Here is a 12,279-nt window from a genome sequence, read left to right as displayed (position 1 = left end):
AAAAAAAAAAAAAAAAAAGATGACCGGAAAGGGGATCTTAACCCTTGGCTTGGTGTTGCCCGCACCTCGCTCAGCCAGTGAGCCGCCGGTCTGTATGTGGGATCCAAACCCTCGGCGGGAGCGCCGCCGCACTCCCAAGCAGCGCACTGTAGCAGTGCGCCACCGGGCCGGCCCAGAACAGAGGTTTATTTGGCTTATGATTCTGGGACAGCTGCATCTGGCATGGGCCTCAGGCTGCTTCTACTCATGGAAGAAAGTGGCAGGGAGCCAGCAGGTACAGGCAGATCACATGGCGAGAGGAAGCAAGAGAGAGAGAGAGAGGAGGGGGGGGAGAGAGGAGAGGGAGAGAGAGAGAGAGAGAGAGAGGGAGAGGGAGAGGTGCCAGGGTCTTATAAACAACCAGCTCTCGTGGGAACTAATAGAGCAAGAACTTACTCACTCCTCCCCCCTCCCCCAGGGAGAGCATTAATCCATTCATGAGGGATCTGCCCCCACGACTCAATCAGTTTCCAACACTGCCACATTGGAGATCAAATTTCCACATGAGTTTTGGAGGGGACAACACATCCAAACTCCATCAGGGACAGGTGATAGCATCCCTCTCCTTTGGGAACAAAGCAGTTTTTTGATCAGGGTTCCATATGGCACTTGTCTGATTTCTCTAAAGTAGCTTTGTCTATGAGCATCTTGAATATCTCAATGCCTGAGTGTCCTGGAGTTGTTATAACAAAACATCACAAACCAGGTGGCCTGAACAACAGATATTTACCCTTTGACAGTTCTGGAGGTCACAAGTTAGAAATCAGCGTGAGGGTGAAGGACACACCAGGGCAGGCGCCTCCTGCCACTGCCAGCCCGGGCTCCTGCTCACACAGCCTCTTCCTCCTCTCTGCCTGCCTTGGGAGGATGCTGGTCACTGGATTTAGGGCCCACCTGAGTAATGCAGGACAGTCTCATCTGAGATCCTGACTTAATCCCACCTGCAAAGACCCTTTTCTAAATAAGGTCCCATTCGCAGGCCCTGGGCCAAGGACGTGATCATATCTCTGGGGCCCATGCAGCCCCTTCAGTGCACAATGGAGACATGACTGCACCTCTGTCTCATGGGGGAGCTGGGCCTCATCTGGTCCCGGAGCTTGGGTGCAGGGTCTGGGACCTGAATGAGAGGAAGCATTCAGCGTTTTTTCAGGAGGAAACCATCCCTTTTTTTTTTTTTTTTTTAAAGATGACTGGTAAGGGGATCTCAACCCTTGGCTTGGTGTTTTCGCACCACGCTGAGCCAGTGAGCAAACCGGCCATCCCTATATGGGATCCGAACCCGTGGCCTTGGTGTTATCAACCCCGCGCTCTCCCAAGTGAGCCACGGGCCGGCCCGGAAACCATCCCTTTTTTTTTTTTTTTTTAAAGATGACCGGTAAGGGGATCTCAACCCTTGGCTTGGTGTTTTCGCACCACGCTGAGCCAGTGAGCAAACCGGCCATCCCTATATGGGATCCGAACCCGTGGCCTTGGTGTTATCAACCCCGCGCTCTCCCAAGTGAGCCACGGGCCGGCCCGGAAACCATCCCTTTTTTTTTTTTTTTTTAAAGATGACCGGTAAGGGGATCTCAACCCTTGGCTTGGTGTTTTCGCACCACGCTGAGCCAGTGAGCAAACCGGCCATCCCTATATGGGATCCGAACCCGTGGCCTTGGTGTTATCAACACCGCACTCTCCCAAGTGAGCCACGGGCCGGCCCGGAAACCATCCCTTTTTATAAACCAGACCTTGGTGGGAGCTTTAGGGGCAGGGGAGCATCAGGTTTTCTCCCTGGTCAGAGCAGATGTACCCCTTGTCTGCTCCATACCCGTTCCCGAGAGCCTCTGGCAAGGGCTGAGACCTGTGTTGTCCCTACTGTGCAGGCCCCATGCTGACCCAGCCTGTCTCTGACCCCGTTTCAGTGCGGAAGCCACGCTACGTCAGGCGCGAGCGGCCCCCGGACAGGGCGAGGGAACCCGCTGCCTTCCCCTCAGTGGAGGCCCGCATCAGCAATGTCTGACCTAGAGGCCAAGAGGCCACCACCTGCTGCAGCAGCACAGGCCTGAGGCCGGACCCTTGGAGGAGCCCAGCATGGGAAGGGCCAGCGTCATCTGGGGCTCAAGACAAGCTGGGACATGGGCCCTGGCTCTGTGTCCCCACCCCCACCCAGCTGCCTGAAGGTCCCTCCTTCCCAGCACAGCTGGTTGGTCTGACGGACTGGGCGCAGGCGTCCACGAGGTCTCAGGGCTCAGGAGGGAGGCAGTGCAGGGTCTAGGCCCTTTAGGAGACATAGCAAGGTCCCTGCAGCAACAGCCAAGATAGTCCTGGCCCAAACGGCCAAAACCGCACAGCCCGCAGGGCCATTGGCTGCTCTGCTCCTGGAAAAGCCAGGGGTCTCAGCCGCTCCGCCCTCTGGACCCTGTGATGGCAGGAGCCCTCTAGCACCACCAGGCCCAGTGGCCCTAAGACCCTCTCAGAGAAGTGAGGCCAGGGCCTGTGTAGTGTTCTAGCCAGTGCCTGGCCATCAAGGAGGCGGTGGCCTGGGAGTCAGCTGCTGAGACTGAGGCGCCTTCAGGGCTGTCCTGCTCCGGCCACAGCCGAGACCCTCAGGCTCCCGACCACACGTTCCCAGGAGCTGCAGAATCCAGTTTCCCGGCTTCTGTTGACTCCTTTCTGTTTCTAAGCAGAACTTCATTGTGCAGGAAAGTCCTCTGATCCCCACACCCTGGGCCCCACCTGGCAGATCCTCATCCACCCAGGGCTGGGCTCTGGGCAGTGACGCCAGCTTGAGGCTGCTGCAGCCCAGGGCCAGGCACTCACGGTGACACGTCCACCCATGGGGCCCCTGCACCCAAACGCCATGGGTCACGGGCCTCGCTGAACCAGCCAGGGGCCATGCTAGCTGGTGGTCCGAGTCTGGTGGTCCTGTGCAGGCTTCCCAGACCCGCCAGGTACTGCTCTGTTTCCAGCTTGGCTGGTGGCAGGTGGCCTGTGGCTTCTGTGGAGAAAGGAGACTGTGGCCACCTTCCGAGCACTGGGCTCATCTGTTGGGCCTGGATCCCGGTGAAGACTGTCTTTGTCTCCTTTAATGTCTGGTGCATGTTGGAGGGGCCTGAGATGGGGACTATGCGGCTGGCCTGACCACCCGGAGGTCTCCCACGTTCCTCTGCACCGCAGTACCCGTTTATATCATGGTGGCATTGACAGCAGCTCGCTCAGTGATTCCATGCAAAACTTGAGTGGGGTGGCGGTGTTGATGTAAAGTTGGCGCCAAATAAACTGTTCAGAGCTTTTCCCCTCCATTGCTGTCTCTCCGTTCTAAGGAGCCTCTGTCCTCTTTAAGGGCAGGCAGGGCACAGGACCACCCCCCCCCGGCTCAGCAAGGTCCAGGACCCCCACCACCTGCTGCCTGGTCCGGGACCTGGAAGGCAGGAGGACATCCCACCCCCGTCCTCTGCCAGGCCCTTCCCTGAATGCAGCCTCAGTTCACCCCTCACGATGTTTTCCCTGGGGGTGGGGGTTTGCCCCATGCTGCCTGGTGCAAATGAGACCCCCCCAGAGGCCCTCTGTGAGGACCTGAGATGGGAAAGATGTGGTGCCTCTCTGGGGGCTCTTCTGTAAAAGGCTCAGGCCTGGTGGGGGTCGTGCAGGCAGGGGCCCCAGGAAGAGGCTGCAAAAGGGTACTTTGGGGGCTGGAACCCCCTCAGAGCAGGGTCCTCTGCCTCCTGGTCCCGCCCAAGCCCGTGGTGGCTGGCTCTTTGGAGGAGCTGAGCTCCAAGGGTCTGCCCAGAGTAGGGCAGAGAGCAAGTGGGGGCTCACGGTGCTGTCCCTGCATTGGTGACCGTGCCCTCCTCTGCCCACTGTTGGTCTGGAGGTTCATGTCCTTAGACACCCACTGCTGCCATCCCTGGGGATGCCCAGCCTGAGGTTTGCAGCCATGGGGCACCTGGGCCACAGAGGAGTGTCAGGAGCAAGGTCCTGCAGGCCCAGTGTGGGGCTCCCCACAGCCCAGGAGGGGACCTAGCAACACGCCTTCGATGCAGGATGTGAAGAGCAGTTGAGCTGCCCAAGGACTTCAGAGGGATCCTCAGTCCTTCCCAGCACCGGCTGTGGCAGGGAGGGAAGCTGCCCCTCCAGCTCCATGCCAGTCCCTGGACTAGCATCTGCAGCAGGGGTGGGAGTCAGTGACCACTTCGTGGCCCATGGGGGGCAGGTGACCCCATGTGTTTCTGATGGGAAGTGGGAAGGGACCTTGGGGGCAGCCACCAAGGCCTCCAGGCTCGTGTGGGGCAGAGTCCCTGGGGCCAAATGGAGCCTCTGTTCCCTGCCCCACTCCTCCCAGTGCCAGCCCCGTCAGCAGCAGGGCCCTGTGGGCACTGCCATTCTTTCGTTTTCGTGAGAGGGGGCCCAGGTGGAGGTGGGTGTGGCAGGTGTCAGGGTCCACACTGCCCTCAAGGACCGTGAAAAGAGAAACGCTCCGCAGGGCAGAGGCAGGGAGGGGAGGCCCCAACCCCCATGATGCGATTGCCTGGTCCTGGGGAAACAGGAACCAGCCTCGTCCAGCCTGGGGCCACTCGGGGAGCCCCTCACCCGTGGCTTTGCAACCATGGCCCGGATGCTGACTCGCCCCAGCGCCTGCCACGCGGGAACCCCCACGCTCATCTCGCTCTGTGGCCACCCTCCTCCGTGGCAGAGTCTCTCCCACAGCCCCTGCGGGGAGGGAGGCAGAGACCCCACGGAGGGGAAGATCCCTGCTCCCCTGTTGACACCAAGCTGGGCTTGGACTTGAACAAAGCAGACGCAAAGCCGTGTTGACCTTGACAGCAGGTCCGGCCAGTCCGTCTTCCCCAGTCCGGCCAGGCTGGACAGACAGGTTGCCTTCCCCAGCTCGCTCTGCGCCACCCGCCCAGGCCCCTTCTCCCTTCTGGGCCTCCACCGTCGCCTCCCACCTGTGGCCCAAACTGGACACCAGGATCACTGCAGCCTCCCTGTCCCTCCTGCAGCCTGGGCCCCCCACTGTCGCTCCCCAGGCCCACCCCTCACTCGCTCACTGGGCAGCACTGGGAGAAGTACCTAGAACATACCAAGGTCAGAGGTTAGAGGTCAGCCAGAGCAGTGCTTGGGGTGGGTGCACAGACCCAGACTGAGCGGGGCCTGAGGAGGGGAGATCGGGTAGGGGTCCTGGCCAGCAGCCTGGGGATGCCCAGGCACCGCATCCCATAGGACTCCACGTGGGATGGGGACAGGTGGTGGGTTCTGAGGGAGGGGCAGTCAGCTGGCATTTGGGGACCTTGCTCTCACTGCCTGGCACAGGAGGAACAGTGCTGACCTAGTCCCTGCCCATTGGCTTGGGACCAAAGGCTAGATCCGAGTGCACACACCCACCCCAGAGCCCACCTGCCCCAGCCCAGCGTGTGCCTGCCCCATTGTGCAGCCAGCCCTCCACGCCTGGGCAACTTCCTACCTGGAGCCCACAGAGCCAGCTGTGGTGTGCAGACAAGCCTCACCTGCAGGATGGCAGAGTCCAGCACCGGGCAGGTGGGACCCAGGTGAGCTACAGGGCCTCTCCCCGCACTGGCCATACCTGTCCCCGGCATGGCAGCTTCAGGGACTTGAAGTCTGTTCTGTCCCCCAGCCCTGGGAGTGGGGGGACGGGGCCAGGGTCACTTCCTTGGCTCTCCGGGCCAGGGACAACTTCTGAGTCCCGCCCAGGACACCCCCTGTCCTCTGGGAGCCACGGTGAGGGGAGGCGAGGACCTGTCCAGGGAGCCCCAGGCCCTCACACGCTCGCACACTCAGCCCAGCCAGCATGTTGGTGTGCGCACACCCACTCGCTCGCTCCCGGCTCCTGTTACTCACCTGCTGTCCCCCACACAGCTGGCCGAGGCTGAGCCTCTCGAATCCGCAGCGCCTCCAGCAGCGCGGGTCTGGGCTGGGAGAAGGGAGGGCCCCGGCCCCGCCTCGCGCAGTGCGGCCCAGCCACACCCTGCACGATCCTCAGGTCTTCCCGTCACCTGGGCTTCCAGGCGCTGACTCCACAGAGGAGCTCCAGTGATCTCAGAGCTCAGATATTCCCAGGAGCGCTCGGGAGGATGTTCTCAGAGCCGCAGGTACCCAGGCCACTTCCTGGAGACGGCATGTGACCCGGAGTCACTATCCTCACGGAAACAGGAGCCTCCATCCCACCATGCGCTTGTCCTGGCTCCCCCTCGTAGAGCCCCAAGCCCTCTGTCTGGGTTCCCACCCCTCTGTAGGCCCCACCCCCTCCCTGGGCCCCTCACTGAGAATCGTCCCCACCATGGAACAGGCAGGGGAGCCTCGGCCCCCTCCTCGCCTTCTGCAGGGACCAGCCCCCAGCCAGTCCCCCACATCTCAGGCTCCCTCTGAATCCTGGCCTTGGGCACCAGAAGCCACACTGAGGAGAGGCCTCTGGGGGTCCCATGCTGCTGCTGAAGTGGTTGGTGGGCACCTGCAGGTGGGTGGGTGCCTGGGGCCAGCCTGTGGGGCTGGGCTGAGCCATGCTCCCACCACGACAGCCCCACTCCTAGCCTCACCAAGTGCCACATCCCCATTGTGCGGGGTCCTGGGCTCACGCCCAGCAAGAGGGGTCCACACCCTAAGAGTCCAGCTCGTTCGTGCACTGAGGTCCACTGTGCCTCAGGGAGCAGGTGAGCCAGCGGCAGGTCAGCATGGGGTGGGGAATGGCAGGGACATCTCGGCCCACACCGGGCCCTTGGGCATGGGGGGGGGCAAGGGCCAGTCCGTGCCACTGGCTACTCTCCTAGGCCCTGTCCCCCTGAGGTGCAGCACCCCGCCTCCACCCCAGCCCTGCCAGCCCCCAGCCCCAGCCTTTGCACAGACAGGCCCTGTGGTCTGCTAGGACTGGTAAAGCTGCTCCCTACCTCCCAGGAAGTTTCCTGGATCTCCTGGCTGGGTTGGGGGCTTCCTCAGGCTCCAGGGTCCTTGCCCTGCAGTGTGTAGCAGAGGGTGCCCCAGTAGGCACTCACTGCAACAAGTCCTTGTGACCAGCCTGGGTCCCTAACTGGTCTTCACCTCTGACCCCACCCCTCGGGGTTGCTGCCCAGCCCCTGCCCAGCCCTGACTCTCAGCCCACTCCGTGGACCCCAGAGCAGGGGGTTTCTTCCAGCTCCCAAAGGCTGCAGGCTGGGGAGGGGGCACTGGGGCAGCAGAAGCACAAGTCTGGAGGGCTGTGCCTGTAGACATGGGGAGCACACGTGTGAGAGCATGTGGACCTGGGCATGCGTGTAGGAGTGTGTGGACATGGAGACCACGTGTGTGTGTGTGGACATGGGGCACGTGGATGTGGACGTGGGGCACGTGAGGGTGTGCAGATGTGTGGGGTCACGCGGGAGAGTGTGTGGATGAGGCTGGTGAGGCCCAGGGGTGGGTGTCAGGGGGAAGGGGCATGAGCGAGGGCTGCCCACAGCATCAGTGAGTACAGGAGGACAGGGTGGGGTGACAAGCGAGGCTCAGACCGTGCATGTGGACGTGGGGGCTCAGGGCACGGCTAGGCCCACCCAGAAGCTCAGGTGCAGGCAGGAACCTGGAGCAGGGTGGGTGGACCTACCTCCGGAGGGGTGCTCCAGCCTCCTGGGGCCGCAGGGGGACAGGGGCTTCTTCAAGCATCCACTACCAGACCTGCCGGGCTGTGGAGGCCCCAGGGACCCCACGCCCACCTGGCTCTGGCCCTTGCCTGACTTCCCGCCCTCTGCCGCGCAGTCTGCCAGGGAAAGGACAGGTGGCCAGCCAATCCCTGAGCCAGGCCGCACCCCTGGCCAGCATGAGCAGGAGGGTATAAATGCACCTGCCAGGAGCCCACGCCCAGGAACTCACACCCGCCTCAGCCGGTGAGCTCCACGCCTGGAAGAGCACACACATGCCCCGGTGCCCTGCCTGGCGCACCTGCCGGACCGGTGCCACAGGACAGCTGCCAAGCAGAGCACAGGCCGGGCCGGGCCTGGAGAACAGGGAGCCAACGCTGCCTGAGCAGGGGAGCCTGGAGCCTCAGAGCCTGACCACGGCCGGCCAAGAGGACCATGCCCAGCACCCGCTGAGCCCCAGCTGCCAAGTAAGGCCAGTTCAGCTTACCTCTCACCTGTTACAGGCTTGGGGTGGGGCACCATCGCAGAGGGGTGGGGCCTGGTGCCAGGGAACTAGTTCTGTGGAGTGCACAGGCTGGGGAAAGACAGTCCTGCGGTCCCCCCCAGACCCTGCCACGACCGTTGCCTGGCCTGAGGATGCCATGACATCACATGCCGGGTGCTTGGAGCTCGTATGACATCACAGTGATGTCACCGTGACTCATGGTGGTCACTGCGATTATGTGGCATCACCTGAGACATTCCACCTGGCCTGCCTGGGACTGGCCAATGAGTCAGGGATGGGCCAGGCAGTGCCAGGGGTCACTTCTGGGGTGGCATCCTGGGCTCTGTGGGGTCACATGGCCAAAGCCTCTGAGATTCATGGCAAAGATGAAAAAAAAGTTGCCCCCTTACCCACTCTTCTCCGGGCAGGACCCCTGTGGCATGAGTCATCAGGACCAGGTGTACCTGTGGCTCCCGGGGGTGGAGACCTGAGCCCAGGGGAGGGGCAGGGGGAGGAAGACCCCGCACATCCCACTTCCTCCCTGAGAGGCAGCCGTGGTGCCTTGGCATGGCGGGGTGGTGGGCTGGCCCAGAGAGGATGGCTGAGGTTCACCTGCATCCACACCCCTGGCCATGGGCTAGGAAGCATGTCTAGGCCCTGGCCACTGGCACCAGACCGTCATCACCAGCCAGACAAGCTGGCCCCATGGGTTCCAGAAATCTTCCCCAGGCCCCCCCAGAGACCCTGCTGCCCATGCTCACACAGCTGCCTGAAAATCTGGCACCCATGCTGGGATCCGAGCCCAAGCCCACCTCACCCAAGCCAGAGCCACAGGCCCGCCCATGAGCCGCACCCTGTACAGCCCAGGTCCCGCGGGCATCTCGGTCGTGACCCTGGCTGAGTCACCCCACCCTCCAAGCTGCCTTTTCCACACTGGCTGGGATGAGCATCCCATGACGTGGGTCCGGACATGTGGAGCCCTGGTGTAAACATCAGCCATCATGGGCCATTGTCACCATCGCCGTTATTCCTTCTTGGGCAGCGTAGGCAGGAAGCGTCCTCTGAGTGGTCAGCGTGACCCCACGCACACAGCCTCCGTTCCCAGAGCCCCTCTGGGTACCCGGGGTTCTTCTGGCCAGCCGTGTGAGAACATGGAGAGGGAAGGGTGACATGGGCCAAAAGACCTCCAGGGGGCATGGAGGGGTCTCTCTGGAGGTGCCCACAGGTGGACAGTGCCCTTCCCTAGGGCCTTTGGGGCTGGGGCTGGGCAAAAGAGAAGGAGAAGCAGAGGGTGACAAACTGACCTCAGAAGAAAGGGGCAGCCTGTGGTCACTCACAGTGATCTCTGTGTGTCCCACAGCTCAGAGCCATGTCATCAGAGCAGCAGGTGTGGCACACGGCTGTGCCACCGCCCGGCCAGAGCAGGTGCACAGCCACGGTCACCTGGTCGCCCAGCTCAGCGGGCAGCCCCCGGTCCCCCAGCTCGGCGGGCAGCCCCCGGTTCCCCAGCTCGGCGAGCAGCCCCCGGTCCCCTAGCTCGGTGGGCAGCCCCGGTCCCTCAGCTCGGCGGGCAGCCCCCGGTTCCCCAGCTCGGCGAGCAGCCCCCGGTCCCCTAGCTCGGTGGGCAGCCCCCGGTCACTGAGCACCCCTGGCTCGGAGAAGGTGGCATCCCCGCTGGAGTGCTCCATCTGCTTCTCGGGATACGACAACATCTTCAAGACCCCCAAGGAGCTTTCCTGCACCCACGTCTTCTGCCTGGAGTGCCTGGCCCGGTTGGCGGCCGCCCAGCCAACAGGCAGCTCAGGCGGCGAGGCTGTGCCCTGCCCATTCTGCCGGCATCCCACAGCCGTGCCAGCCGCCGGGGCCCCCGCGCTGCGCACCAGCCGCCAGCTGCAGGCCCGGATGCCGGCGCACCTGCGGCAGGAGGAGCAGGTGTGGCTGGAGGGCACCAAGCTGTGCTGCCGCCCGCTGCTCGCCACGCCTGGCCACGCGGCGCCTGACTTTCTGTGCGTGGACGTGGGCCTGAGCAAGCCCGCTGAGCCCGCTGCGCCCGTGCCAGCCCTGGGCCCTGCCCGCCACCGGGGCCGCCTGGCCCGCTGCTGGGCCCGCTGTGGGGACTGGAGGCGCCTGGCGCTCATCTCGGCCCTGCTGCTGCTGCTCTTCTGCGTGGTGCTGTGGCCCGTGCAGTGTGCGCTCAGGACTGGGAACCTGCACTGCCTCCCCCGGACCCCCGCGGCCACCACCGCCTCCATGCTCCCTTCTCCCTCAGGCCTCTGACGGACAACCGGGGTCACCAGCCTGTGGCCCAGCTCCGTGGGTATGTCCACCTGACAGCTGGAGTCAAGGGCACAGCAGCTGCTGGAAGTCAGTCTCCAGGGACCCCAAAGGAGCCTCAACATCTTTGAGGGCCCATGTGGACCCCACTGAGACTGTACCCCATTCAGCACGCCTGCCCCTCACTTGCTGGGGCTGGGTCTTGATGGGATGGACAGAATGTACGTAAAGGTCCCCAAAGTCTCTAAGCACCCCAGGGCCCCAGACACCGCCCCCCGACTCCCATCTTGCAGATGTGGAAGAAGGCCCGGGAGAGAGCCCGGCGAGCCCTCCCGTCCCCACACACACTGTGAACCGTCTGCGGGGCAGCCCTTTGCTGGGGCGGGGGCTCCCATCCTGCGTTGCACTCTAACATTTCACCCATTGTCCTCCCCCAGACCCCTTCCCCTGGCAGGCCTGGCCCTTTCCTCTGGGTGGGGGGACTAATCGTCCCCTCTGACAGGAGAACAGAGGGCAGAGGCAGGGCAACCTCCCCCACCCTGCACCCGCGAGGCAACTGCAGAGACTTCCCAGCCACCCAACCCCACCGCCGGGAATTGTACATTTTTAAATAAATTATTTTGTATTCACATTTGGTAAGAGGTCCTCACCCGCGTGCCCCTGCTCCCTGCCCCACTCAGCCCCCTCCTCCAGAAAGGCCCCCAGTCTGCCCCTGCCCCAGCCTTGGGTGGGCCCAAGGTTCTGGGGGTCCAACCCCTGCTCCCTCTGGGCTGCAGCCAGGCTGTGGCCCCAGTGCTGTGAAGCTTCCTCAGGGAGATGGAGAGAGCCCCAGAGCATCCAGGGCAGGGCGGCAGAGCCAGGTGAGGGGCCTTGGCCTGGCCCACAGCCCAGCACTCCAAGGGGGCCCTTCTCTTCGCCTATCCCACCATACTGGGCCACACTCCCAAGAACTCACAGCCCCACAGCCCCAACAGGAGCCTGACTGGAGAGCCACAGAACCCAAGCCTTGCACGGGAACTGGGGCCTCAGTGTCAACAGAAGCAGGGGTGGTGGCCTGAAGACCCACAGTCCATAGGTCACTCTGGCAGACCTTCCAGCCCTGGCTGGTGAGGCGGCAAAGCACAGTGTCACGAGGGATGGGCGGGAGTCCTGCCAGCCCCACCCGGGTTCTGCCATCGGCCCCGGGAATCCTGCAGCACCAGGCAGGCATGGCCGGTTCCAGCCTGGGCACGTCTCAGCCTCCTCACCCCTGACCCCAAAGCCCAGGTACTTCCTGCTCCAGCCAGCTGGGAATCGGGCCAGGGTGGGGAGGAGGCTCGGGAGCCCTGGAGAAGCTGCATCCAGCTGTGGGGACCCACACGCACCCTTTACCCAGGCCCCAACAAAGACACAAAGCGGCAAACACAGCAGTTTACTGAGAAGACCACAAAATCACAGGCCATTCCATAATGGGTTCACAGGCCAGTGACATCACATTGTCACACACAGTCATGCACACGCGGGGCCACACCCAGGCATGTGTGGCTGCACGCGTGGGTCCAAGGGCATCTCAAACATGCCCTCATCCTACAAGCATTTATCAGCGGGTGACCACGGGGACGCAGTCACCGCCTGGCAGGCCAGAGCACCCTGTTTTGGGCAGGGCTGAAGAGTGGACGCAGGGGAGCCGGGCACGAACACTGCTGGCTACAGTCACGTCGGGTGCAGACGACACTCGTGTCCCTGGTCACTGATGCCGCACGCAGGCTAACGCGCAGTCTCCGCGGCCGCACCCCCACCCCCCGCGCGAGTCTGCGCGGCCTCGAGCGCGGCAGCTTCTGGTACACGCCGCCCGCCGCCTCCGGGGTCCTGCGGGCGGAGAGGAGCTCGACGCGGCCCTTG

At 63.3% G+C, this 12,279-nt stretch overlaps 3 protein-coding genes across 4 annotated transcripts in view; 2 read left to right on the top strand and 1 right to left on the bottom strand.

Annotated features, from left to right (window-relative positions):
* Nucleotides 1–3,320, top strand: part of LOC103588089 (chromosome unknown open reading frame, human C1orf159) — a 25,942-nt gene extending 22,622 nt beyond the window's left edge. For both annotated transcript variants that reach the window (XM_008569686.1, XM_008569685.1), the window contains exon 10: nt 1,941–3,320. In XM_008569686.1, coding sequence (XP_008567908.1) covers nt 1,941–2,038 — 98 coding nt within the window. In that variant the 3' untranslated portion in view covers nt 2,039–3,320. The remainder of the gene's footprint in view (nt 1–1,940) is intronic.
* A 6,173-nt stretch (nt 3,321–9,493) lies between these two features.
* Nucleotides 9,494–10,401, top strand: RNF223 (ring finger protein 223). The gene is made up of 2 exons (XM_008569693.1): nt 9,494–9,549; nt 9,714–10,401. The coding sequence occupies exons 1-2, from the start codon at nt 9,494–9,496 to the stop codon at nt 10,399–10,401; spliced, it is 744 nt and encodes a 247-aa protein (XP_008567915.1).
* Nucleotides 10,402–12,002: 1,601 nt separating this feature from the next.
* Nucleotides 12,003–12,279, bottom strand: part of LOC103588094 (tyrosine-protein phosphatase non-receptor type 11-like) — a 12,176-nt gene continuing 11,899 nt past the window's right edge. The window contains exon 12 of the mRNA XM_008569692.1: nt 12,003–12,246. Within this exon, the coding sequence (XP_008567914.1) occupies nt 12,003–12,246 (244 nt within the window). The remainder of the gene's footprint in view (nt 12,247–12,279) is intronic.

The sequence above is a fragment of the Galeopterus variegatus genome, unplaced genomic scaffold (genome assembly GCF_000696425.1).
Source record: "Galeopterus variegatus unplaced genomic scaffold, G_variegatus-3.0.2 Scaffold524, whole genome shotgun sequence".
NCBI classification, from domain to species: Eukaryota; Metazoa; Chordata; class Mammalia; order Dermoptera; family Cynocephalidae; genus Galeopterus; species Galeopterus variegatus.
The sequence above is the reverse complement of the archived record's forward strand: the minus strand, read 5'-3'. Positions and strand labels throughout refer to the sequence as shown.

Coding starts and splice junctions, on each gene's coding strand:
- RNF223 (XM_008569693.1), top strand. CDS start 9,494: ATGTCATCAGAGCAGCAGGTGTGGCACACGGCTGTGCCACCGCCCGGC. Junction 9,550..9,713: donor CCACCGCCCGGCCAGAGCAG/GTGCACAGCCAC, acceptor CCGGTTCCCCAG/CTCGGCGAGCAGCCCCCGGT.